This window comes from Necator americanus, chromosome III (assembly GCF_031761385.1).
Source record: "Necator americanus strain Aroian chromosome III, whole genome shotgun sequence".
In the NCBI taxonomy this organism is placed as follows: domain Eukaryota; kingdom Metazoa; phylum Nematoda; class Chromadorea; order Rhabditida; family Ancylostomatidae; genus Necator; species Necator americanus.
The window spans coordinates 5,557,216-5,582,421 of NC_087373.1; the positions used below are offsets into that span (position 1 = coordinate 5,557,216).

The 25,206-nt window shown below is 39.5% G+C and overlaps 2 protein-coding genes across 3 annotated transcripts; both read right to left on the minus strand.

Moving 5' to 3' along the window:
• Window positions 1-14,287: 14,287 nt before the first annotated feature.
• On the minus strand, window positions 14,288-15,115 carry RB195_008685 (uncharacterized protein; the record flags this gene model as incomplete). The annotated part of the gene is made up of 1 exon (XM_064195304.1): window positions 14,288-15,115. One exon carries the CDS (start codon window positions 15,113-15,115, stop codon window positions 14,288-14,290), a length of 828 nt encoding a protein of 275 aa, XP_064046449.1.
• A 3,657-nt stretch (window positions 15,116-18,772) lies between these two features.
• RB195_008686 (uncharacterized protein) lies at window positions 18,773-23,665 on the minus strand (the record flags this gene model as incomplete). Of its 2 annotated transcripts, XM_064195306.1 has the most annotated exons (10): window positions 18,773-18,801; window positions 18,867-18,925; window positions 19,466-19,554; window positions 20,020-20,065; window positions 20,312-20,462; window positions 21,303-21,404; window positions 21,461-21,524; window positions 21,696-21,795; window positions 21,885-22,021; window positions 22,971-23,105. In XM_064195306.1, 10 exons carry the CDS (start codon window positions 23,103-23,105, stop codon window positions 18,773-18,775), a joined length of 912 nt encoding a protein of 303 aa, XP_064046450.1. The 2 variants fall into 2 exon arrangements, with proteins under 2 accessions (XP_064046450.1, XP_064046451.1); XM_064195305.1 differs by lacking the exons at window positions 18,773-18,801; window positions 18,867-18,925; window positions 19,466-19,554 and adding an exon at window positions 23,610-23,665 and having other exon boundaries at window positions 19,999-20,065; window positions 22,971-23,106.
• Window positions 23,666-25,206: the final 1,541 nt, after the last annotated feature.

Genomic DNA, 25,206 nt, shown 5'->3' on the forward strand with positions numbered 1-25,206 from the left:
TGAGGCGAGAGGCAAAAAAAAAGAGAAACACTCCCCAAGTGAAGTCACAAGCAAATTTCCGCACAGCGGTAAACGACGAAGAAAAGAACTCGAGAGCTGAATTGTGGATTGAACGCGCGTCGAACGTTCGTAGAGCATCCAAGGGCAACCGCCGGAAAAATTCTTCCCCCCCCTCCCCTCCCAACAAATTATCGAGCAAATTTTCAACACGATAATTCCATGAAATAATTAATGAGAATAAAAATAAATAATAAGTAATTACTTAGACCTAAATATGCTATATAATATGATATAATAATAAACATGGTAAACAAATAAACAATAAATTACAATTAACAAACAAATAAGTAAACAAGGTAAGTAAGTAATAATTAATAAAAATTAAAATAAATAATAAATAATTACTTAGACTTAAATATGCTATATAATATGATATAATAATAAATATGGTAAACAAATAAACAATAAATTACAATTAACAAACAAATAAGTAAACAAGGTAAGAAAAATGCTAAATAATAATCGCAGCAGAGTAAATTAATACTAGTGAACAAATTCTGAGGATTTGTAGCAGACGATGACCGGGAACTTGTGGAAAAACTGGTGGAGGAGAACAAATTGAGTGAAATATGACCCACTAATCTGAGTGGCTGCAAAATTCTCAAAAGCCAACAAATGAAACAAAGGGGAATTCTTGACGGTTTTACGATTTGAAGTACAAAATCAGGGTGCCGAAAAAAAAGAAGTTGGTCCTGAAATTGTTCAGGAAAACAGAGAAGAAAAATCAGGCTAAGAGTCAGAAAAATTTCTCAAGAAGGCAGGAAATCAGTCACATTCAACACTTCAATTCGAGGAAAAAAACAAAAGTTCGCGCGTTTCGAGCGCAAGACTCGTATTTCAAACTTTAATTCAAGGAAGAAAAAAAATAAGAATGCACAGGTTTTGAGTACAAGACTTAAATTTCATACATTAATTTGAGGGAAAAAATAAAAATGGACGGTTTTTGAGCACAAAACTTATACTTCATACTTCAATTCGAGCGAAAAAAAAATAAAAGTGCACGGGTTTTGAGCACAGGACTTTTATTTTATAATTTACTTCGAGGGAAAAAATAAAAATGCACGGGTTTTGAGCACAAGACTTATATTTCATATTTTAATTCGAGGGAAAAAATAAAAATGCACGGGTTTTGAGCACAAGACTTCTATTTCATATTTTAATTCGAGGGAAAAAATAAAAATGCACGGGTTTTGAGCACAGGACTTTCATTTTATAATTTACTTCGAGGGAAAAAATAAAAATGCACGGGTTTTGAGCACAAGACTTATATTTCATATTTTAATTCGAGGGAAAAAATAAAAATGCACGGGTTTTGAGCACAAGACTTCTATTTCATATTTTAATTCGAGGGAAAAAATAAAAATGCACGGGCTTTGAGCACAAGAATCTTATTTTACACTTTAATTCGGAAAAAAAAACAAAAAGCACGGGTTTTGAGCAGAGGAGCCAGAAGGTCATGTCAGGTGAGCCGAGTGCCATCCATGAATAATCTGAATGTGTCCCAGGTGATCACACGTGGCTGTACTTTCCGAGTGGATACGTGTGCTGAACCGGTCCCGACAAGCCATCAGAACCGGGATGAACATGGTTGCATTTGAGCACCCTGTCACTATCGTGGCGCTATCGTATCCTATTAAGGACAAATTTGTCCGAACGTTCCCCCCAGTTAACAACCCGACTAAGCAGATGTTCAGCAGTCGACCTCCGTCCGTTCGTTCGTTCGTTCGTCTGTCCGTCTGTCCGTTCGTTCGTTCGTTCGACGACCGTCACCAGGCACGAATCACCAACAATTACGCGGTCACGCGGTGGCGATCCCGTGTCGTCACCGAGAGGAACGAACGCAATCTCGCAGCAACGTAAGGTGCTTTGCCAGACCAAAATAGGAGAAAAAGTGGCATAGATTCTGGATAATGAGGTGGAAATTGTTCCAGAGCGGTAGTTATGGCCAGCGCATCAATTGACCATTCGTTTCAAGACCTAATAGAACGAGAAACAGCAGCCACAGGTGGTAGAATGTTCTGATCAGTTGATCTCAACTGACATGTGTTCGCTCGATATCGGAAGGACTGTTTAAACAGTTCCGCTGTCCCGAAAAAAAAGGAAAAACGAAATGTGCTGTTGCTGCCCGGGTGGGTGGGATTTAGTATTTCAGGATCTTTAAATTGCTTCCATGACTTCCGAACAACAAAAAAGTGTAGAGTAAATCAAAATTACCCAAACAACGACGAGATCTCCTCCTATTCGAAAAGACGTATGACGTCGTCTTAACGGTGGTGCCAGTCACGAATCGTCAAGTAAAAGGTCACCGTCTCGCTAGGGCACCGCCAAGAGAACAAAGCTCCATCGAATCCACCACGCCGTTGTTGGATCCACGAAAAACCACGATGCTGATGTGACGTAGGCAACAAGTACCTGAAAAGAGTACGGTAATCCCCGGATTAAAATCTTTAAGCTATTTCTTAAGTAGAATATCCGAGATATCCTTAACTCTCTCCTTAACGACCTTCGTCAATCAGGATTTCTACGCTAAATCACCTAGGCTGGGATCGTACACGGCACTGATCCTTGCATGTCGTATTTCTTTTTTTCTGCCTTTTCACTATGTATGTATTTATTTGCTTATTTATTATTTACTGTTTATTATTTCACTTATTTCACTTATTATTATTTATGTTCATGTTTATTATTTCACTATTTATTTATTTATTTACTTCATTTGCTTCTATTCATCCTTGTCACATCCTTATCAGCACGTAATTAAGCATAATAAATAAATAAATAAATAAGTAAATAAGATCATAAACAAACTCATTCCCCATCCTTAAAAACAATCGACCATGGGTTCAATAGCTACCATGTGCGCACATCCGGAACAAATGTCATAATCCTGTTCCTGAGGTGACGTCAATTCACTTCACACTTCTTATATCGAGCATTCATTATTCGAACCGAAATCGAATTTTTCTGTGTTTTTCTCCACATAACGAGAGAGATAGCCTATTCATTTTTTTATTTCACCCAAACACTTGAACTCACTCGAAAATGTTTCTCAGTCGAATAATTTTTGAATGAGCTCTGAAATGAACTTTCAACAGACGGTTGAAGTTCCAACGAATAATCGAACACTCGGTCAAAAGTTCCATCAGTCCTCATCTTTATAAACTATATAACTTTGTGCTTTGTTTAAACAGTTCTGCTGTCCCACCGAAAAAGAAAAACAAAATGTGCTGTTGCCCGGGTGGGCGCAATCAGCCAGTGAGACTCAGTCTCTCAGGATCATAAGATTGCTTCCATAACTTTCGAAAAATGAAAAGTGTTAGAGTAAATCAAAATTAGTCAACAACGACGGGAAAAAGTATAATTATAAAAAAATAGATAAAAGGATCAAAAAAAAGCTCATTTGCCTCGGGTGACAATCGGTAGTTCACCAGCTCTGCTACTCGGTGAGATTGGCCTGTGATAAAGACGAGTTTGTAGCGAAACGTCAGGCAAATAATAAAGTTTCGCCTAAACCTCGTTGGTATTACAAGAAAATATAAATGTATTTAATTTTACTTCTGTTATTCCTCACAAAATCGTCTCCCATACCTTTCCTATGTTTTTTTTTTTGTTGGTGAGTGCGTTCCTCTTTTAGCGATGTTTACTTTCTCATCCATGAGCGCCGACGGATTATTGACATTGGATAATTTGCATGTCTTGCAGCTAATCAGGTTGTTGAGCGCTAGACACTTTTTCGCTGATTTCGGTCCAAAGCCAGGCCATAGAGGATGGATTAGGTGTTCCTCAACGTTGCCGTATAACTTAGGACCCACATTTCTCGTATATTTTCGTGCACGGTTTGGACAGAACGAACGGAACGCAGCATCATACAATTCCAGGGAAATTTCTTTTCACTGGTTGTATTCTCTAAAATTTACAAAATATCTGATTGAATTTCACTCCGGGAAAAGCAATCCCGAATCTTTCATAATTTTCCCAGCATTAAAGAAGGGGTTCCTCACAGAAAAAAAACTGAGGGAATGTCATTGAAATTATCCTATAAAACATCTCCTTTTCTGAAATAAATCTAAAAATAATAAAATAGATCTAAAAATATAGACTCTGAGTAAACTTCATTCAATTAAACACAATCCCGAATTTCATACAGTTTTTCCAGCACTAAAAGAACACATCCACAAAAAAACTTGAGGAAATGTGATTAAAATTATCCTATAAAATATCTCAGTTTCTAAAAATAAGTCTAAAAATTAATGGAGTAGATCTAAAAATATGGACTAAATTACTTTTCATTGTTAATGGACTCCCTGGAATCAATCCACGAATAAACAACGATGATGATCGCCGGGCACGTGAATGAATATTCCATTAAATGTCGCCTCCTCCTCTGCTTGATTACTCAATCTAACGAGGTATCGTCGTGTATTTATGCTTCAGAGCTTCAGTCGTCGTCAAGAGACGATAATTTCATTTTGGATGCTACTAGCTTTGTGCAAATAAGCTAGAAATAATTCATATCAGAAAAAAAAACCGAATAGGAGGGACCCAAAGTGGACCTCTCCAACTATTCCGAGAACTCAGTTCGGTCTCAAATTCATATGGAATAACGGAAAAAAAGGTCGCTGCCCTAATAAATTTATATATACTATTCCTCACAGTGAACAGTTGATCAAATCTCAATTTTTTTGAATTTCAATGTTAATTTTTTTGAAACCTAATTCCTTCACTTCAGCGCTTCAAACTCTAGGTGATAGGAACTTATGGGACAAGATGCGAAATCGATTTTGTACGGAAAAACAAGCGAAGGCACGTGTTTTGGGTCTGCTCAGCCGTGCGAAGATATCACCTCCTAAGTCATTTGCGGATAGGTCTATGGATGAAAGGCGGAAAGCATCTACAAAACATATAGCAATAGAACACCATTATTCTGCTAGACAAAAAAGAAAAGAAAAAAAAAAGAGAAAAGAGTGAAGATGTGAGTTTACGTTTTCTTGTGTGGAAAGAAAGTAGTTTATAGCATAAGTAGATAATTTTTTAGAAGAAAAATTGAACGAATAGGAACAATATCGATCGGTTTCAAGGGAAAAATATAAAGGATTTGTGTATAATATATAAGTTTATGAGACGGGTGTGGCGCAGTCGGTTAGAGGTCCATTGTAGGTACACGGTCGAGTGTTCGAAACCGCCCTAGTACTCACCAAGCCTTTCATCCCTCCGGGGTCGATAAATTGGTACCAGACTTGTCCGGGAGGATAAAAACACTGAGTTGATCATCGGCTGGCCCCCGCAAGTCATTGTATAGGGCAGATACAGGTTCTTAAACCTCAAACGATTCTGAATTGAAGTGAACGTGGTGGCGCGGGTCCCAAGCGGACTGATTGACGCCAGTCACTTTATCGTTTATCCTTATATAAGTTTATCAGCTAATATTGTTCTGCCGAAGCATAGCATGAAATCCCTCTCATAAAAAAGTACAGATTCTAACTGATCTTGCGTCAGAGGACAAAAGTGAACGCGATCGAAATAAGAAGTCTGGCGATATTCGCCAGAAAACCTCAAAATATGACAAAGAAAAGCATATGACTCTGAAAAGCTCGACTCAAACAAATCTATAGAGGTATATGATATCAAAACTGATGGCTTGAAGGTAAATAACACAGATTAACAATTTTTACAAAGAAGAAATTTATTTTTAAAAAAATATTTCTTCTGAGAAAAAAAATCTCTCAGCACAGCCTCAACTGTAGGAAGGAGTTTTCACCACAAAAAGATACCTCAAAACAACACTCAAATCGGTTTTTCCTTCATCTCCTCATTTTTTAAACTATACAAGGCTCTACATCAATTTTGAACAGAATTTTTTCTGAGAGGAAAAAATCCTACGAATCAAGCAAATATTTATTGACAAGTAATTTTGATTAGCTCGGTTCACTCTATCGCTCCATTTATTCATTTCAAGTTTCCCCGATTTTATCTTTCGGGATTCCTCAACGAAACGACCATCTGCACTTTAGCTGTTGTGTTGAAAAAGTCATTGACGCTTGGATATTGTTTGCATAAACTTCTTTGTCACCATTAAAAGGGTGAACGTACGAAGCTATGTTTACCGTCAGGGAGAAATTTTAAGCAATATGATTGAAGAATCGTAGTCGATCCTAACCCATTCTAATCATTTCAGGAAAAGGTCAGATATGAGAAAATTGCCCGAAAAAATTGAGATCGACTCGCTTTATCGTGTTTTTTCACCAATGTATTTAAAAGCATCACCCCACGAATCTGGGATGCAACGGGTTTCAGGCACGTAATGTTTATACGGGGTCGTAGATTGTGGGGAAGAGGGGGAATCTGTTCATCTTTCCCTGTATCAGTATAAACAAACGATCCCCGAACGCTGTTTCTTACGACGGCTTCTGTTGCAATGCGCCACCTTTACATCCCGCCCTCACCTGCGATTCGTCCGAATGGGATTTCGACGAATCGCAGGCGAGACGGCTGCAATAGAAAACGTCGTAAGAAAGACAGAGTTCCGGCGTCGTCCATTTATACTGATACAGGGAAAAATGAACGAAATCATCCTTTTCCATTCCATTACCAGCCTGAAACCCATACCACCCCATGTTCGTGGAGTGATGCTTTTAAGAGATCGCTTTTAGCTGCGCAAAGTTATGTTCAGTCGCCTCAATCGATTTTTTTCTTTCCACTTTTTTTTTCCAAGCCCCCCTCCCAAAAAAAAAATCCGGCGACCGTCACCGTTCATCAAGTGCGATATTTCACCTCAGCAAATTTTTTCTTTGCAATTTTTCAGCAATTATTTCAAATAATAAATTTTCTTGATAGTTTTTTGATATCTAATGTTCTCTTACCACCCTATAAAACATGGTAAACAAAAGAATAAGTAAATAAATAAGCAAGTGTATAAATAAAAAAATAATGGTGACCACAGAACAGGTGCAAAGTTCCCATGTACTATATAGTACAATGGGATGGAAGCGTTTTTGTGGTGATCGTACGATCCTTGGCCCTTCATAACAACACATCCGTTGACGGATCGAATTTCCCCTCGGGGGGATTCGAACGTTAGCGCACCTTGTTTGCGCCGACACTCCGATCTGTTGTTGTTCGCCGAACGTTCCTAGCGACGCTAGCTAGCACCGTTGTCGCTCATAAACAGCAACCACCACCACCGAGGCGACGACGATCAGCGACAAGTACGTTGTTATTCGGGGTCCGTCGGTCCTCCAGAAAAATACCTATCACAAGATCCAGGGAGGGAGTCGTGAACTCAGTGGATGTCATACGTTGAAAAAAAATAAAAATTCTATCCAAATAAAGTATTAGTTTCTTCCTCCCATGTCGTGAATTGCCGGTTCTGGATGTTCCATCCAGTCCACATTCTTTAAAAAAAAATCATATAAAATGATGCAAAAAAAGCTGGTTGCTCTGATAAATTCCTATATACTATTCTTCATCCTTCTTCAACTTCAACTCCAATTTCAATCTCAATTTTTTTTTCTGTTCTTCACTTTTTTCAGGTGCTACAAACACAAGCGCAACCTTTAGGGCACGGTATGAAGAAAAGTATCAAAAAAAGAAATATAGGTGTTCTAAATTTTTTCGAAAATACCGCCGTAAAATCCAAGTTTTTCCACCAACAAATTCGCATTTTTTTCGCACTTTAATAATGAGAAACCAGTTCTTAGCCCGATATCGTTTTTGTACTCAACGGTTTATCTTGTGCATGTGCAAAAAAAATGAGCGGTAGTAGATCATCATCAAACGGCAAACATCGCCTGAAGTCCAACAATCTTCAAGTCTTCTTTTCTTGAAACCTCGACATTGGGAAGTATATTTATGTTAGGTTTATTTTATTAAATCATCCACATTATTTATGTTAATTTATATTTGTATAATTTATTTAATATATAACTTTATTATGTCAAACTAATAATACAGTTTCACCTAAGCCTCGTTGGCATAACAAGAAAACACGTATCGTCTGAAGTGTTTTGTGAACCACTCGCATTTTTTCACCGACCTCGAAAATTCTGCGGCGACGGTTCTCTCTGCACGAATTTCTCAGCTTATAATCTTCCTCAAATATCGATCCATGTACTAAACATGGTTAGTTTTTTTTAGGCCAAAACTGAATTTGCTGAGAAATCCACGAATAGAGAAGTAAAGTCGAATACAATAGCGGTCAGAAACGTTCTCGGTCGTTAGCTTTCCATAGCTGGCAAACCTCTGTGTACTAAAACGAACTATGTTGATCGTAGCAGGCTAAGAAATGTTCCCCGCTAACTCAATCCCAATGCTCAATCAATAAGTAGCCTTGGTTTTAGCAATAATACTAAATTCAACCGATGAATTTATCTTCTCTAGACTTGAAAATAGAGATTTTCGTAGTTGTATTTATATACATGTGTATATATATATATATATTTCACATTACATGTACATATTACAGTTTACATAGATTTATATAAATTTATTCTAATTCCATCCAACAAATGTGAGTAAGAAGAAGAAAAAAAGAAAGTAAAAAGGAGTTATTCATACAAAAAAATGAAAAATACTAAGATGCCCCCGTCTTAAAGTCATTTTGATATTGAAAGGCTAAAGGATATGATGTCTGGCGACGATCAATCAACCCTTCGGAATGCACCAATACGTCAAGGAAGAATCGTTTGAGGCTTATGAACGAAAAGCAAAAAAAAAAGTTGAACCTATGTAACGTATACAATGATCTCGAGACCGGTGTAGCGCAGTCGGTAAGAGATTCTGCTGTGACAGCACGATCGATCGATGTTTCAAAACCGCCCTAGTGTCAACTAACCCTTTCATCTCACCGGGTCGATAAATTGGCACCAGACTTGACTGGATGGGAGAAAAAACACTCACATGGTACTTCAGCTCGCCCACGCAGGTCGCAAAGCTGCACGCGCGTTTGCCTACACGGTTCTGGATTAAAGTCAACGCGTGGGCGCATTCCCGTCGGGATTAATCAACGTCGTAGGGTTTACCCTTTATCCTCTGTACAATGACCTCTGGAGGCCAGCGGATGTGTGAAGCCAGCGCTTTTATTTTCTCACACAAATCTGGTACCAATTGATCTATCTCGGAGGAACGACGAAGCTGTCTTGGCCTCGGGTAGATTCGAACCATCGATGGTTCATTTGCAACGTTCAGAACCAGTTACTACTGCGCTACAACCGCTACTTTCATTTCTTTGGAATTGATTCTGAAAAATTACTGCCAGGCGGTATTTGATCTACATAATAACTGTGAAACTGTCGATAACTGTAGGTTTCCTCGCTCAATAAGGTACATATGGTCGGATCAAGACATGAAGCACGGTGCTGCTCTCTCTCCATCGCGCCGCATCGAGCGCAACCGCCTACGCAGCCGCACCGTGCTTCATGTCGTTTTCACTCCACTATACGTGGATAGGAAGGAAAACATTCCAGAAGGCTACCTAGACTACTAGAAATCAAAAACTAATGGCAATTTATACATCTAACATGGTTCTTAGTTGTGGTACGTGGTGGTCTGTTACGTTACCAGAGTTAGCAAATGAAGTAAGGACTAGCCAATGCCTTATTTGTTTTGAATTTACATATCGTTTGAATGCTTTCTGTGGAGTGATGAGGCGCTTGAGAGGATAAATTACTGATTACTTTAATTTTTCCAGGCTCTAAGGAGGGCGATTAAGTCACTAACGTTAGTAAGGAGAAATCAATATAATCGTTAATTACAGCTCCAGCAAAACAATGAAAAACGTAACGAATACATCCAGAGCCTATCGGACGTTTTTCTTGCAGAGACTCAACGACAAAATACGATATTCAACTGAAACGAGAAGATATCGACGACAGAACCTATGGGGAGGAGACGGACGCTTCCTTAAGCGAAGGAGGTACAGCTCATTCATGGGAGGAGGGGTGCAGCACAAGTGATGAGGATAGTTTGATCCTTTCACCAACCGTGGGAAAAGTGAAAGGTGTAGGAGCACCGGTTCCCAACCATCGTATCTATGACTGAACCATTCATAAAGATCCAACATCTACCCGAGTAGTCTCTAGGTAGAAACATTCTTTATGGATACTGGAAATAGTCCAGAGAGAAGTTACTGCTTGTGGCTTTAAAGGCACCACACCACGAATCTGAGGTGGTACGGATTTCAGGTGGAGTATTCGCAAACGGGATCGTAGATTATGGAGAGAAGGGTGATTCTGTCTATTTCTTTCTAACTGTCGTAAAAAAAAACGGCCCGGAAGATACGGCTTCGAGCGTTCCGGCGCGCTATTTTCTACAATGGGTTCGATTGGAGCGCTCCAGCCTTGGGCACGCATCTTCCGGATCTTCCGGACCGTAGCTACGGCAATTAGAAAATGGACGAAATCACTCTCCTCTCAATAATCTACGATCCCGTATAGGAACTCTCCACCTGAAATCCGTACCACCTCAGATTCGTGGGGTGATGCATTTAACAAGAACTGTGGATGCTAATGTGTAGTGGCCCATGACTGACTCCGGGAGAACGTCTGAAGCACCACACGTCGGTGTTTACGCTGCGCTCCTGGGTTCATGAACGAGGTTCCCCGGGTTTTCACTGAAGGAATCTGTTAATTGTTTGGATGAATAAATAAACGAATTTTTAGTAAATTATTGATTTTCTCTCTTTTCCATAGATCTTAAGCCTTTACCTACAGGACTTTTCACATACGATGAGTACAATCACCACAATAGTTGAAAATCACCGGAAGGCATCTGTCTCCAAGAACTCCTGAGGTAGTGGATCAGTACGGATTTCTCTAGGAACTATGAGCACATTGTGTGACTAGTGTTTTAGTGTGTTATCCGTTCGTACTTAAACTTCCTGCCCAATCCAAAACAGAAGTCTTACGTCCCATTTTAATTATTATTTCTAGAGAAAGCGTTAGTAAATAGAGGGTTAACTGGTTATTATTTTAATGGATTCATTCGCTCGACTCAAAGAAACCATTAAAAAGGAGGGAAAATAGCACCTCATCGAAAGAGGAACACAACGAAATCTATCTCTACTACTGAAAAATCCACATGATAACCCCGTGATTTCAAATCGAGCAATCGCTGGATCGAGAACAGGAACGGAGAAGGTCACAACGAGGACATCATGAGCCGTGCTTTCGCCTCTGTGCTTTCTCATCATCTCCGGAAAAATATTTTCCGTCGTATAAGAGGTCTAATGCTCCGTCCAATGCTCCATTAAAAAGAGAAACCATTAAAAAAGAGGGAAAATAGCAGAACATCGAAGGAAGAACACAACGAAATCCACTTCTACCGTTGAAAAATCCAGATGAATGCTCCGCAATCCATAAAATCAATGAAGAATCTAGAGGCGCCAAATAAACTATGGTAAATGCGACGTAGCGCACCAGAAATCTAAACTCAAATCAAAAAATAAATATATAGTACATATAGCATAATAAAAAAGAAAGATGAAAAAAAGATACATGAATAAAGTAAGTAAACTTAAATAAAAGTAAGAGCAAAACAAATTAACTATATATGATAATAAATAATAATATAATACAATTATGGCAATAAGCAATTAAAGTAAAATAATTGAAGTAGTAGTGGTAGTAATTAAAGTAATAACTATTATAATAGTATATGTAATAATTATAATGTTCTTAATATAAGGCAGAAGTACACAATAAAGGAACGACACAAAACTTTTAATAATGGGAAAATAGCAAATATTCGAAGGATGTCCTGGAAAGTTCTTGGAAGTTCATCGCCTGAGGGACCATCCATATTTGAGCCCGTAAAAAGCTGTGCGCGACAGAAGGTGTGTTCTTGCGGTGGAAAAGATCAGCAGATGTGACAGACAGATAGAACAAAGCAAAAATGTCATGCTCAGAAGCCTGCCTGTTTTGATAAGTTTCTCAGAAGCATCCCTGTTTTGCTTTTTTCCAGGACGGGCAATATATCTTCACCCCGATCTCCAGTATCACACTGATCCTGGAGAGAGCACCGCAAACAAGATTGGCTGCAGTATTCGCAACATGGGCTGCTCCCCTCAGAAGAACCTGGATACGAATCGAGGATCTAAATAGCGTTAATGTTAGCGTCGTTGCTTAGGAAATTTACCAACTTCTTGGATGAGGAGAGGAGAGAATCGAATCGGAACGACGATAGGAGCCTGTAGGACCGTTGAAGATCGGTCGTCTAAAGATACAAGCATAAAATAACGGCGATTTCAGGGCACTGTGCTTCCAACGAGTCAGGATAATAGTGCAATCAACGACTAGGTGGAATCCAGAAGTTATCTGGAAGTAAGCAATATACGCTTCTTTTTAAAAGATTCTATAGGGCATACATGAATAGTTTTATACCTTCAACAGTAATCCTACAATTTCAGAGATCCCGTCACGAATGCCACAAGACGGATGAACTATGCTTACGGTAACACTGTGTTCGTTCGTGGAATTAAGAATCTTTAAGAGAACCTGCTTGACATTTTATAAAATAATGGAATTAAACAAAAATTTCTTGAGACTAGTACCTTCCCTAAAGCAGAACACCTATTTGTATCAATGTTAATAAAGACGCTGCTCTTTTTTTTCAGAGTGTCCTTTTCGAAAATTTCCCCTCACAGAATTCTCAATTATTTGTACTAATACAACATTAACAATAATTAACATTAATTAATTTATTATTATTATTTGATTAATATTAACTCCAAAAAAAAATCAAAAAATTCTGACAATTCTTGTAAATCATTTGCAAGAATTCTTTGAAGAGATCTTTGAAATTTTTAGAGTGCATTTTTTTGAAGAACAAATAGTCGAGGATATCTGAAACCATGTTCTGGCTTCCCACATTCTAATTCCTGGATCTTTTCCTTTTCATTTGATAACAGAGCATTTTCCCTTCCGAGAGTTTTTTTTTCCTCAAGGAAAAAACTGAAGTATTTCGGATTTCAATGCAACAACAAGTTTTAGTTTAATGTCCTCGCACCGCTTATATCCTTAGTCAACGTAGCTCCAAAGGTTCCCCACAGATTTCTTCTGCAGCTTTGGATTGTTCCTAGCTAATCTCAACTTTCAAAATAGGATCGTATGCGGGAGCAGAATTTTCGTAGAGAAGGGCGATCCTTGCCGTCCCGAATCGTACAGGTAATTCCGATTCCAAGTCAGGCAGTGTGATTTAATTTAATTCAAATAAAAAATTTAAATTTAGGATAATTTAAATTATGTGCATATGTCCAAACTATGCCAATTTTTAATTCTTGTGTCAATATTCGTGACTTCAACAGTATTTTTTCCTAACTTTTGTATGAATTTCCTGTTTTCTCCGTGGCCGGCCGCACAACACATTAGCGACCGGTGCTATTTGAGCGCTGGACGTTTTCCTAATTATTGTTGTGATTTTCACATTTTCTAGAAGCAGCAGCACACACACACACACTCACACGTGTAGATGGCAAATGTTTTCGAAAACAGTCATATTTGTTGTTTGCGGGAAGCAATGGCGTTGGTCAACAAATCAACACGTGACTAGTGAGCAAAATTGCCGCTCGCAAACGGAAACGATAACTGCAGCAGCAGCACGGAAGGGCACGGAACAGCACACCATCAAGGATTTCACACAGAAACACTTTGATGGTAGGCGGATAATGCGAGAACAAAAGCGATGTCCAAAACAGATATTTTAGAAAAACAGTGATAGTAATACAATAATAATATTAATAATAAAAACAGTAACAACAGTAATACGAATAAGAAGAAAAAATAATAATAGCATTAACAATAATAGTAACAATAATAAGAATAAGAAAAAGAATAATAAGAATAATATTAGTGATATTAATAGTAATAGTAATAATAATAACAAGTGAATATACTTCAAATGCAGCATATCACGAAATTGCCGATGCTGCGATCTATAATGGGCAATATAGGCTTCGAAATATAAATACAAAATACTTTAAAAAAATAAAAAAGTAGGCATATGAAACAAATATTAGATAATATAAATAAAATATACGATGGATAAATATAATTAAAATATATTCGAGATACAAAATAGAATATATGTAAGAAATGAAATTCCCTTCAAAAAGGCGAATAAGAAACAAAATATAAAATTTTAAACTTATTGAAAATATCGCGTAGAAAAAAGTTAAGGAATTTCTCTGTTCCTGTATCGCTTGCGTTAGTTTTGCCTTCTTTCCTTCTTCTTCTTCCTAGCGTTTGTCCCGCGTTGTTGCAGGGTCCGCTTTTCTGCTTCTTGTCTTCCATTTGGTTCTATCCATTGCATCAGCCGTACACAAACGTGCATCTATCATATCCAGCTTCACACGGTCTAACCAGCGAATGTTTGGCCTCCCGCGCGGCCTCACTCCTGAAACGTCGAGCTTCAGAGCGGTTTTGGCAACAGAATCTTCCTCCCGCCGCAATACGTGACCAAACCATCTCAGTCGCGCGTCCTTCATCTTCTCAGTTATCGGGACGACGCCGAAGATGGAGCGCACAGTGTCGTTGGATACTTTCTCTTTTAGCGTTGCACCTATTGTCCACCTTAACATCCGCATCTCCATAGCGCGCAGCACTTTTTCCAAGGCTTTCGTCGTCGGCCAGCACTCGCATCCGTAAAGGGCAACAGGACGCACAACCGTCCTGTAGATCTTCGAATTCAGTCGAACAGGGACTTTCTTGTCGTATAGTAAACCTGTTGCCATTTTCCATTTCATCCATGCCGCATTAACACGCGCTCGACCTTCTTGATCAATGTCGCCTGTAGAAGTCACTTTGGATCCAAGGTACTTGAAACAGTTCACCTTGTTTAATTCGGTGCCATCGACACGAATTGAACCATCCTCTATCCTTGGTCCGCACTCCATGTACTCAGCTTTTGATGTGTTGAGGCGCAATCCATATTGCTGCAGCTGATCCCTCCAAGACTGTACTTGTTTCTGAAGATCATCTCGAGACTCCGACGCGAGCATGACATCGTCGGCAAAGAGTAGAGTCCACGGATACTGCTTCTGGATTTCCTTCGTTATCGTGTCCATGCACAGGATGAACAGCAGAGGTGAGAGGGATGAACCCTGATGAACCACTACTTGTATAGGGAATGGCCTGCTTGTTCCAGCAGCACATCGTACAACGCTCAATCTCAATTTAACGAAGGTACTCGCATTTCTATTGTAATTGAATATGCATTGAAAATTTTTTCTCATTAGTTAGATTAGTTCTCGCATGCGCTGGTGACAAATATAGCAACATTTTTTTCTGTAGAAATTTAAAAAATTTGTATAAATGTAAGTCCCATTGATTTTTCGAAATTCTTCCACATACAAATTTTTAAGGTACAATGTAAAAGATCATCTTTGCCCTGTTCAATCACTGAACTAAGAAGATTAGCATTTTCTTACCGAACTGTAGATCATAGTGCGTACAATTACTAGCACCTATCCTTATATATGGATAGTCGCTCTGGAATTCGGAAACGCACAAAGACGCGTTCCGAGCATAGGATTCGTGGATTGCGAGGCGGCAAATGCGGCGCGAACAAAAATCTCTTTCGTTTTTACAAAAAGGTAGATAAAGTCACTGGGGTATCGATCCGCTTGGGATCCGGCACCGCGTTCACTGCAATTCAGAATCGTTGGAGATTTTGGAGCGCATGTTGTCCTATACAATGACTTACGGGGGCCAGACCAGTATTTTTATCAACGCAGACAAGTCTCGTGCCAATTTATTGATCCCAGAAAGATGAAGGATTTGCTTGACACCAGGCCGGATTTGAGCCATCGACCGTGCGGCCACACCGGAACTCTTACCGACTGCACTATTCTACACCTGCTCGTCCTTTTTAAAGGTTGACTTTTTAAAGGTCAAAAAAATGGGCAAGGACAACTATCACAGAAATCAATGCACTTCAGGAAATACGAATTATGCCGGAGAAACCGCTACGACAGCATGTAAATCATTACATCTAAAGCTTAAGTCATTCTCAGTTGAGGAATGTCAGAGAGAAGAGAGTGAAGCAGAGAAGGAGAGTAGAGCGTGCGGCCGCGCGTTGCGTCGACCTTGATGAACATAGTCAGCGCAATGTATGTTCTGCAAGCAACCCTCAACCAAGATTACTGTACTACAAAACTCACTTAGCACACGATATAGGATCCAGTCAAAAATCCGCAGTAAGTAAGCGTCCTGCGTTGTCCAGCGTAGGTTTCCGACGAATCTATCGTAAACGAGGAAGTTCCGCCTTACTCTGGTCTTGTGTCACAAGCTCACATTTGCGATACGGTATGGAAAAAAAAACGGTATGCGATATCGAAAACAGCTGCACAGATTTAATAACGGCGCACCGCTTTGAACACTGAAAGAAACCATACCACTTCGGATTTCAAATGGCAAGGGAATCCGAGGGAGGGAAAAGCTGGAGATCGGATTGTAGGTTGCTGGATGCTCCAATGTGGTTTCGCTCATTTCTTCCTAATAGCTAAAAACCACATGGAAGACAGCATTTTTTTTACTACGAAATCTCTTACAAGGGGCCACCCTTGTGCACGCGCCGCATCTACGAGCGAGCGGTCGGGAATCAATGAGTTGTCCTCAACAACCTACTCAAGTGAAACCAATGAAAAGGCTGCTGACGGGACCGGAACATGCACATAGAAGAGCGTTCTAACGTACCTCGTAGGAACTAAACCAGTTCCCACGCCGTTTTCTACGACGATTTCACGGAGATGAGCGGAACCACCTTGGATGCCGCAATCTACAACCCCATCTTAAGGCTTTTCCCGTGGATTCCCCATGTTAAATACGTGCTATGGCCCCTTTAAACATTTTTTGATCGCACTCCACCTATTTTGCATGCGATTACTTCTTTTAAACGGTGCTATACCAGGAGCAGATGTAATTTTATCCGTAAAAACATCTCTCGTGCCGTGTCTCCCTCTACACGAATTCCCTCCAAAATAACACCGAGTTAATCAACTAGAAATGTCACCATACCACCGTCAGACAATCAGCAAAACAAAAAAAAACACCTGCAGTTTAACTAATGATGTAGGCTATCGAATGAATGAAATTGAAAATTAATGTGGGGAATAAAATTTCTGGTAGCAAATTATGATTAATTCGGTCGAGATACGATTAATTAAAATCCAGAAGCTAAAAAAAATAGTGAAGCAAAAAAAAACTAGTTTAGCATAAGTAATTAACCCGAAAAAAGAGGAAAGCAGAGGATCATAGAGCAACGTAGAAGGGGAAATCCTGAAAGCTATATGTGTCAAACATTCCAATAGGAGATTTGTATATAAAATATGTAAAATAAAGTATAGAACATTCAAAATATGTAGTTTTCACCTCATAATGTTTGATATTCTTTTTTCTCAGCATTTCCTTATATTATATATTACGGGATCGCCTTAATCTTCATTCTACTACGTATATAAAAACGAACAGACCGCCAAAGGTAAAAACTATCGGAAGAAAAATGAAGAATAAAAAAGTGGTACAGGCGATACGGTTACGATCAAAATTTTCAAAATTAGATGCGTTGCCAGCTAAGAAATGGAATGTCAGAGAGGGGAGGAAATAAAGCAGAGGAGCAGCGTGCAGTGTGTCGCGACGCGACGCGTCGCGTCCGCACTTGTGAACATAATAAGCGCCTCAGTATGTTCTGCAGACAACCATAGTCTAGGCAGATTAAACTACTCGGTGTTCGAATGTTCGAATGCAGACATACGGAGACCGAACAACCGAGGAGAGATTCCCCTCCACCGAGAACATTGATGCATTTCAACGATTGCATCGATCTAATTGATTTTGGACTGATTTATTCCCTGACTCGGGTTGAGAGTAAAGAGATTTTTGGATACGCTGGTCACAGACATTAAAAACACTTTCCATGAAGACATCGATATTATTGATTAGAAGGCTCTTTTTTGACGATCGGCAATAAAATTTCGCTCATAAAGGTTCTCGTGTATGCTGATCACAGATGTGACAATATTTCTGCACAAAAACATCTATTCCAACGACATATTGATTTTTTTTTTCACTATTTATGGTAAAACCTGATGAGGGTACTCCTGTACGCTGAGCACAGCTCTGATGTCAGTTTTTCAAAATAATCCATCTTTTTCACCGTTTTCAGCGTAACAAGAACTTGTAGGCAGATTTCCTTTGAGTTTTAATTGAAGATACCGTAACCAATCACAAATTACAGTTTTAAAGGCATCACAACACGAATCTGAGATGGTGCAGATTTCAGGTGGAGCATTCGTATACAGGATGGGAGACAACGGAGAGAGGGGTGATTCCGACCATTTCCTCCTAATTGCCGCAAAAAACGGCCCGGAAGACGCCGCACAAGACTGGTGCGCTCCAATCGAACCTCTTGTACAAAATGGTGCGCCAGAACGAATGAAGCCGTATCTTCCGGGCCGTTTTTTTACGGCAATTAGCAAGAAATGGACGGAATCACCTCCCTCTCCGTAGTCTCCCATCCCGTATACGAATATTCCACCTGAAATCTGCACCACCTCAGATTCGTGGGGTGATGCCTTTAACTATAGCTTACCACCGGAATGACGAGGTTTGTACGGATTAACCTGGGCTACATCGCGCAGGGATCATTGCATCCACTATTTAACTTCATAAGGACTATGGTGCACATGTTTGGAAGGCTACGTTAGTCCGTTCAGAATCCTACATCAGACAGATGAGGAAATTGGTTCTTTTCCTGGAAACCATTCATTTTTCAGCACAGTTGGACATACCAACCACTATTCGACAAAGTATACTCACCCGATAACGTCTCCTCAGAAAATTTTTGGAGCATTTTCCCGCAGAGATCTGGGTCCAATCTAAAAAAATCGAGATTTCACGCCGTTCACGCAACTGCACCGTGCTTAATGTCGTTTTGACCTCACTAGACATTAAAGACATCTGGTACAAATCTGGGGTGGTACGGATTTCAGGTGAAGTATTCGTATACGGGATCGGTGTAGATTACGGAGAGGTGGGTGATCCCGTCCACTTCTTCCTAATTGCCGTAAAAAACGGCCCGGAAGATGCGGCGCGTGCACACGGCTGGCGCGCTCCAATCGAACTCGTTGCGGAAAATAGCGCACCGGAATGCCGTTTTTCGTCCGAGCAAATAGCTGTTAAGATTCGTAGACGATACTTACTGGACCTCAAAGGGACGTTCTAACCGTTCTCAAATCTCCATTCACCTGAGTTCCCGTCTTTTTCTACGATTTTATCCAGTATATCCAAACATGAATTTGAATAAGTGGTAAACTATAACCGATCATATCACGTAGAATGAAGCTGGTACTCTTTTCTCTATGCAAGAACCCTGGCTAAATTTACGTGTAGCCATCAGTTATAGAAATCTGATTGACCTTTTTTCCCGCTCGATACCTCCATTTCTCGGATGGGCAAGCACTTCTTCCAGGATTTTCCAGAATTTCTTTCCAAGGACAATTTTATCCTGGGGAACTATCACTGCCACACCTTCTATTTCACTTCGCACTTATTTTGCATGAAATTTCTTCCGGATAGCATCCATGATAGCACCATCAATCAAACGCGATAAAGCATGTGGAGAGGTATTTATTCCATGTCATGGTAATCAACTATAAGAGTGAAAGTGTTTGTTTCAACAACAAAGAACCATAAAAATCCTATATATCAGGATAGAAGCCAGTTCCTGTAGAACTAATCGAAAGGTTATGCCTCAAAACACAAACAGATATCAGGAATGAAAAATCACATTAATAATCAAGGATCGCAGTAGGGTACAACCCAAAAATTCCGATGAAAATGATAGTAGTAAAATGAAAAATTAGACAAATGAAAAAAGGAGAACCCTGTGTCTTCAAAATGACCAAAAAACAACAACACGTATGCAAAAATTATCAGAAAATAAGGATTTTCAGAGTAAAAACGGGATCACAGCCTTGCGGTTCTTGGGATAGTCGGGGAATTTACTGAGGTACCACCTAAAAATTTCATCTACTCATTTCAGCAACAAATCTTTTGAATCGTAGGCCCCAGAGTTGTTTCAGATCTCACAACCTTAGTGAAGTCTTCTGCGTTGGTTTATCTCTAACTTACCCATTTTTATTCTCTCTTTTCGAGACTCACTGTACAAATTATGCAGTCCTAGACTTTATCTTCGAAAGAAACAAGCAAAATTTGCAAAATCGAGTTAACACGAAGCTAAGAAACTAAAAAAAAAAACTCACTGATGGTGATGTATTGCTCGAGGTCCAATATTGCTGGCAGTAAAAATTGCAAAAGCGATGGCAGGAAGAGAACCTGACGCTATTGCATATCCTGTCCATTCAATCATTTCACCGAGAAAATTCGCTCCAGAAACGTACTCGAACATTCCACCTATAGAAAGAAAAGAGAACTGAGGAAAAAACAAGCAGAAAAAAAGGTCATATGGAAAGTTATTTCTCCAAGTCAGATTGATGAGCATAGTTTGGGAGTTTTTGGCGAGGCAAAAGTGCTATCAGATACAATATACTAAAGCTACGCGTTAAGAAAGGATTATATCGCATTTTTATAGGCAACAGTAGATCTCTGTAGCGATGTATGCACTTTTCTACTGTTTCTATATATTCTTTGCGCACTTTCCAACTGTAAGATGTTCAAAATTGAAATCTAGCAGTTCAAACTTTCGTATGGTTCACCATCAGTGTAATCAACAATATCTGACTAAAGATTTTGTGGTACTGTCTGTCTACCATTGATATATTTACGCACGTTGCGCAAAAGTTGCAAAATATTAGGTTGGTGCAAAAGAAATGTAGGTTTTTCTACCTAAAATCTAAATTAATATAACTCAGATCTAACAAAATTTATTTGATCAAAGTAATCTCCATTACAATTAACGCACTTTTGTCAACGAGAAACGAGCTTCTTAATGCCAATATCATAAAAGTCTAGGGTTCTGGAAGTGATGAACTCATCGAAGGCAGTTTCTGCATCGTCTTGGTTTCTGAAGTGTTTCTCCCGCAAGAAGTTATCAAGGTGCTTGAAAAAGTAGACCACAGCCGAACGTCTTGTCACTATTGCGTGCGCATGCTACCTTCTTCCGGTAAAACAATCCCTATGTCAGCTCCATGTCAATTAAATCATTCATTCAACATGTTTACTTTTCGGAATTTCTTTAAAAAGTATTGTAAATAGAAATTGAAAAAGGACTAATGAAAGGGTTTAAATACGCACCTCGAGGGATTTTGTATCCAGTTTCACCAGGTCTTCTTAGATTCCGCAGAATAGAGTCCGACTGCATGTTTATGTACATACCAAGCGCAAAGATACCAATCCCTTAAGAAGATACAAAAATCACTAGCTATTAAGATTTTAACACAACAAGAACTTACCAATGTACGACAGAGGGTGACTGAAGAAGCCCTTAGGGTGATAGTATTGCCCATGGTAACTGCCCTAGAACTAATTTTTAACTTTGTACTTAAAAATTTCCTAATTTGTAATACATTTCACTTTTTTTATGGGGAATCCAGGTGACGAAAAACGTATGCTAAGATTACCGACATAATAAAGGATACGTGAAGGGTAATCAAAAAGTTCAGTACCGAATAGTTAGAGGAAACCTACTTGCACATATCCATTCCAGGAGCAAAACGTAAATGCTGAAAGACAAATATACCATGGTGTTCCATTTTTCGACCTTATTTGTAACGGATATATAAACGTCCTTAAATAAATGCAATTATTCGCGCTGACGGTTCACAGAACACTGATGTTCCACGACAGGAAAATAGATATTTTAAAAAATGCACAAACCTATTGAAATAATGCACTAAAAAAGCTGCTAAAACAACCATTCCTGCAGTGTCCTGACACCCGATTATGTAGTAGAGCGGCACCGCAAACGATGGAAATTCCTGCACAACCCATGCTAGACGACCTGGGATCACGATCTGAAAAATAAGTAGATTTAAAACTGATAATAAAGAAAGATCAATAAAAATCTGGGCCAAAAATCAGCCAAATCAATGAAAAAAAAATCACGTAAATTTAAAATGTAACGGAAATTTGTCCGACAAGATCTTACAAATCTAGTTACCATAAGACCAGAGCAACATAATGTGGGACTGCCACTAATGAGCAAACAGATACCGTAATCTCTTCGTGAATGGAGATAGGGGAATGTACCAGTGATGTCAACGGTTCAACGCTAATACTATGCAGTACTAACTTATGCAAGCAGTGGCAGGAAGATGTACTGAAACAGAGGAAACCGGTACTGATACGGTGCACTACCTCCGCCCACGTAATAGAAGCGGTGTCAAGTGGTGGCAGTAAACCACGTAAGCGTTTCACTAGGAACATGGGGTGGGGAAGATAGGAAAATAGGGGTTTTTGTGTTAGGGTGGCTTACCACCAAAAAGCCGAGGATCCACGACGGATTAAATAGGCACGTTAACGAAGCTGCGAGATCCTCAAGCGCATGCGTACGTACGCTACGTACTATGTCCGCAGATGGGCACGGTTCCAACCGTTCCAACCCTCAGACATATAGTCAGGTCAAAACTACATGGAACACGGCGCAGTTGCGTTAGCGGCTGCGGTGCAGGCGATGCGGTGGAGGTAGCGGTTGGAGTCGAGGTGGGACCATTGGGAAATGCAGCGATGAAAAGTGCTTTCATGGGTCCCCACTCGATCTTAACCGTTACGCTCCATCGCGTCGCTTAGAACGCAACTGCTTACTCAACTGTACCGAGGTTCTCCCACTCCCGATTACACTCATTCTCTCTTGTTGGATCACAGCGACTACGCAGAGATGAGAGCAACCACCTGGTTGCCCGCAATCTACGACCTTGTAAAGAAGCCTTCCAAGTCCATACCACATCAGATTCCGGAACTTACTGCTGAGTTAACGGTGTATCTTCCATAAACGGCTCGCTTGCCCAAGATCATTGAAAACATTACGAATCCGCCCGAAATGATCATCAACCATGATAGCCATGTGATTACCGTAGGCTCCGGAATGCCGAACAACATCCTAAAATTGAAGCGGAACTCAAGATATGATTAGATACACATATTCGAGCCGTCGTAAATGCTACAAAATAATCGAAAAAAAAAACTATATTGCCGTCTTCGGGACTATACTTTATGCACATTATACAATTATCACCTTGTCGTTCTCTTTTGTATTTTACCCTTTCTACTACTAATTCATTCTTCTAGCTGTTGCTCGCACTGTTCTTCGTTTTTTGAGCACTCCTTCCTAGTTTAAGCTTGCAAACCGGTTATGGTTATGAATGTCAATGGATGCAGAACAGAGATATCTCATTTAGAAGATATTGTACGAATTCAACCCATCATTAGCGAGGGAGGAATTTGACGTATCACATCAGTAAAATGCTTACAATCAAAATCACCGCATACAGGAACTTTTGTCTCTGGAAATTGGAGCTCTTCCGCAACTCTACAGGGCAGCAAAAAAGTATGGGCGCGTATCTTCTTCGGAATTTCTCCGTCAGGATTTAGTTTCGGATGTACCTGCCGAGACACCGCTTCGATTTGCCCAAAAGATTAGTAAATGACTGAAGGATCATGGAAACGTTGATTTCAAAAGAGAACCGGGCCGCCCAAGGACTGACAACACTCGATTTATACTTGGACCTGTTTTAAAGAAAAAGTCAAAGGAACGATGGTACCAGCATCATAAAATGGCGCAAGAGCTGGCGATTCCTCGAAAATCTCTTCAGATGATAGTCCTTAAAAAGCTGGGACTTAGGAGTTACCGAATGCTTGATGGACAAGTTCTCAACGATTAAACAAAGAAGAATCGGAAGGACAAATGCAATAAAAAAACTCCTTCATTTTTTCAAGGTGCACCGTATCGAGGACATGGAGATGAAGATGAGAACTTTTCAACATTGAGTGGGCCAAGAAAGCCCAAAATAATCGACATCTTCTCAGTCCAGTTTTGAAGAACAGTCGTAAATGCAAAATTGTCACGAGGAGCCTTTCTACAAAAAGTTTGATGGTATGGGGCGGCATCAGTGCAATCGGGAAGACACAGTTGATTTCCATTAAAAAATCTAAATCAATGTTCAAACCTATCAAACTGAAATTCTTGACAAAGCTGTGTTACACTGAAAGCAAAATCATCAGGATTTGATCTTCCAACAGGACTGGGCCCCTGTACACGAGGCCAAAAGGACAATTCGATATTTGGAGGCGAAAATCTTACCAGGATTCGGGCAAACAGCCCGAATCCACTAAATTTGGAATTAGAATTTTCGATTTGGAGATCCAAGAAAGAACAAATAAGGAGCAAGGCGACCAATTTAAATCGATTGAAGACGGAACTCGAGAAAATTTACAAAAGTATTTAACTGGTATTAAAACGGTTAAAAAGAAAAAAACAACCGCAAATAAATGAAGGCGCCGAGGCCAACGAAAATTTTGGGTATTTGAAGTCGAAACTTTTTTCCATTCTTTATAGCGTATACCAATCTAATACAAAAATATTGAAATTCACTAGGATAATTTTTTTTTAAATTTCCTGAGACTTCACTTTACATTTCACCGCAAAAATTTCAAAAAAAAAGGAAGAAATAGAAGATGATATAGGACATGGGCCTTCGATGGGAATGTCTCGCTCACATTCAAATTAATGATTTTTTAAAATCTAGAAGTTCCATTAAAGTTCCATTAAACCGATTCCAAACATTAGCTTGAAATGTTATGAATATCGCCCAAAATCCTTTCGGTTATCAACGGGTATCGACGAGAAAAGTTTTTTTTTTCTCTCGTAACTCTAGCGCTTGGAAGTTTTCTTTCAAGCACTGGGGTTACGAAGAAAAAAAACTTTTCTCGTTGATAACCGTTAACTTCAATCAAAACAATAGTAGCTACGTAGTGGAGAATAATATTCAGTAACATTCACCTTAACGAGAAATCCACACTTTCATCAACACGCAACGGTCACTTTCCCTCTAACGTAACTAGAGCAACGAAATTTATAAATGTGCCGTCAATACGAAACCTCAACAATGAAGTAGGAGGAGGTTCTTGAGCGAATCTGCACGTAAACTCATTACAAATATAGGTAGAATACGGTAGAAATGAACTATGGTGCTGTTTTCAC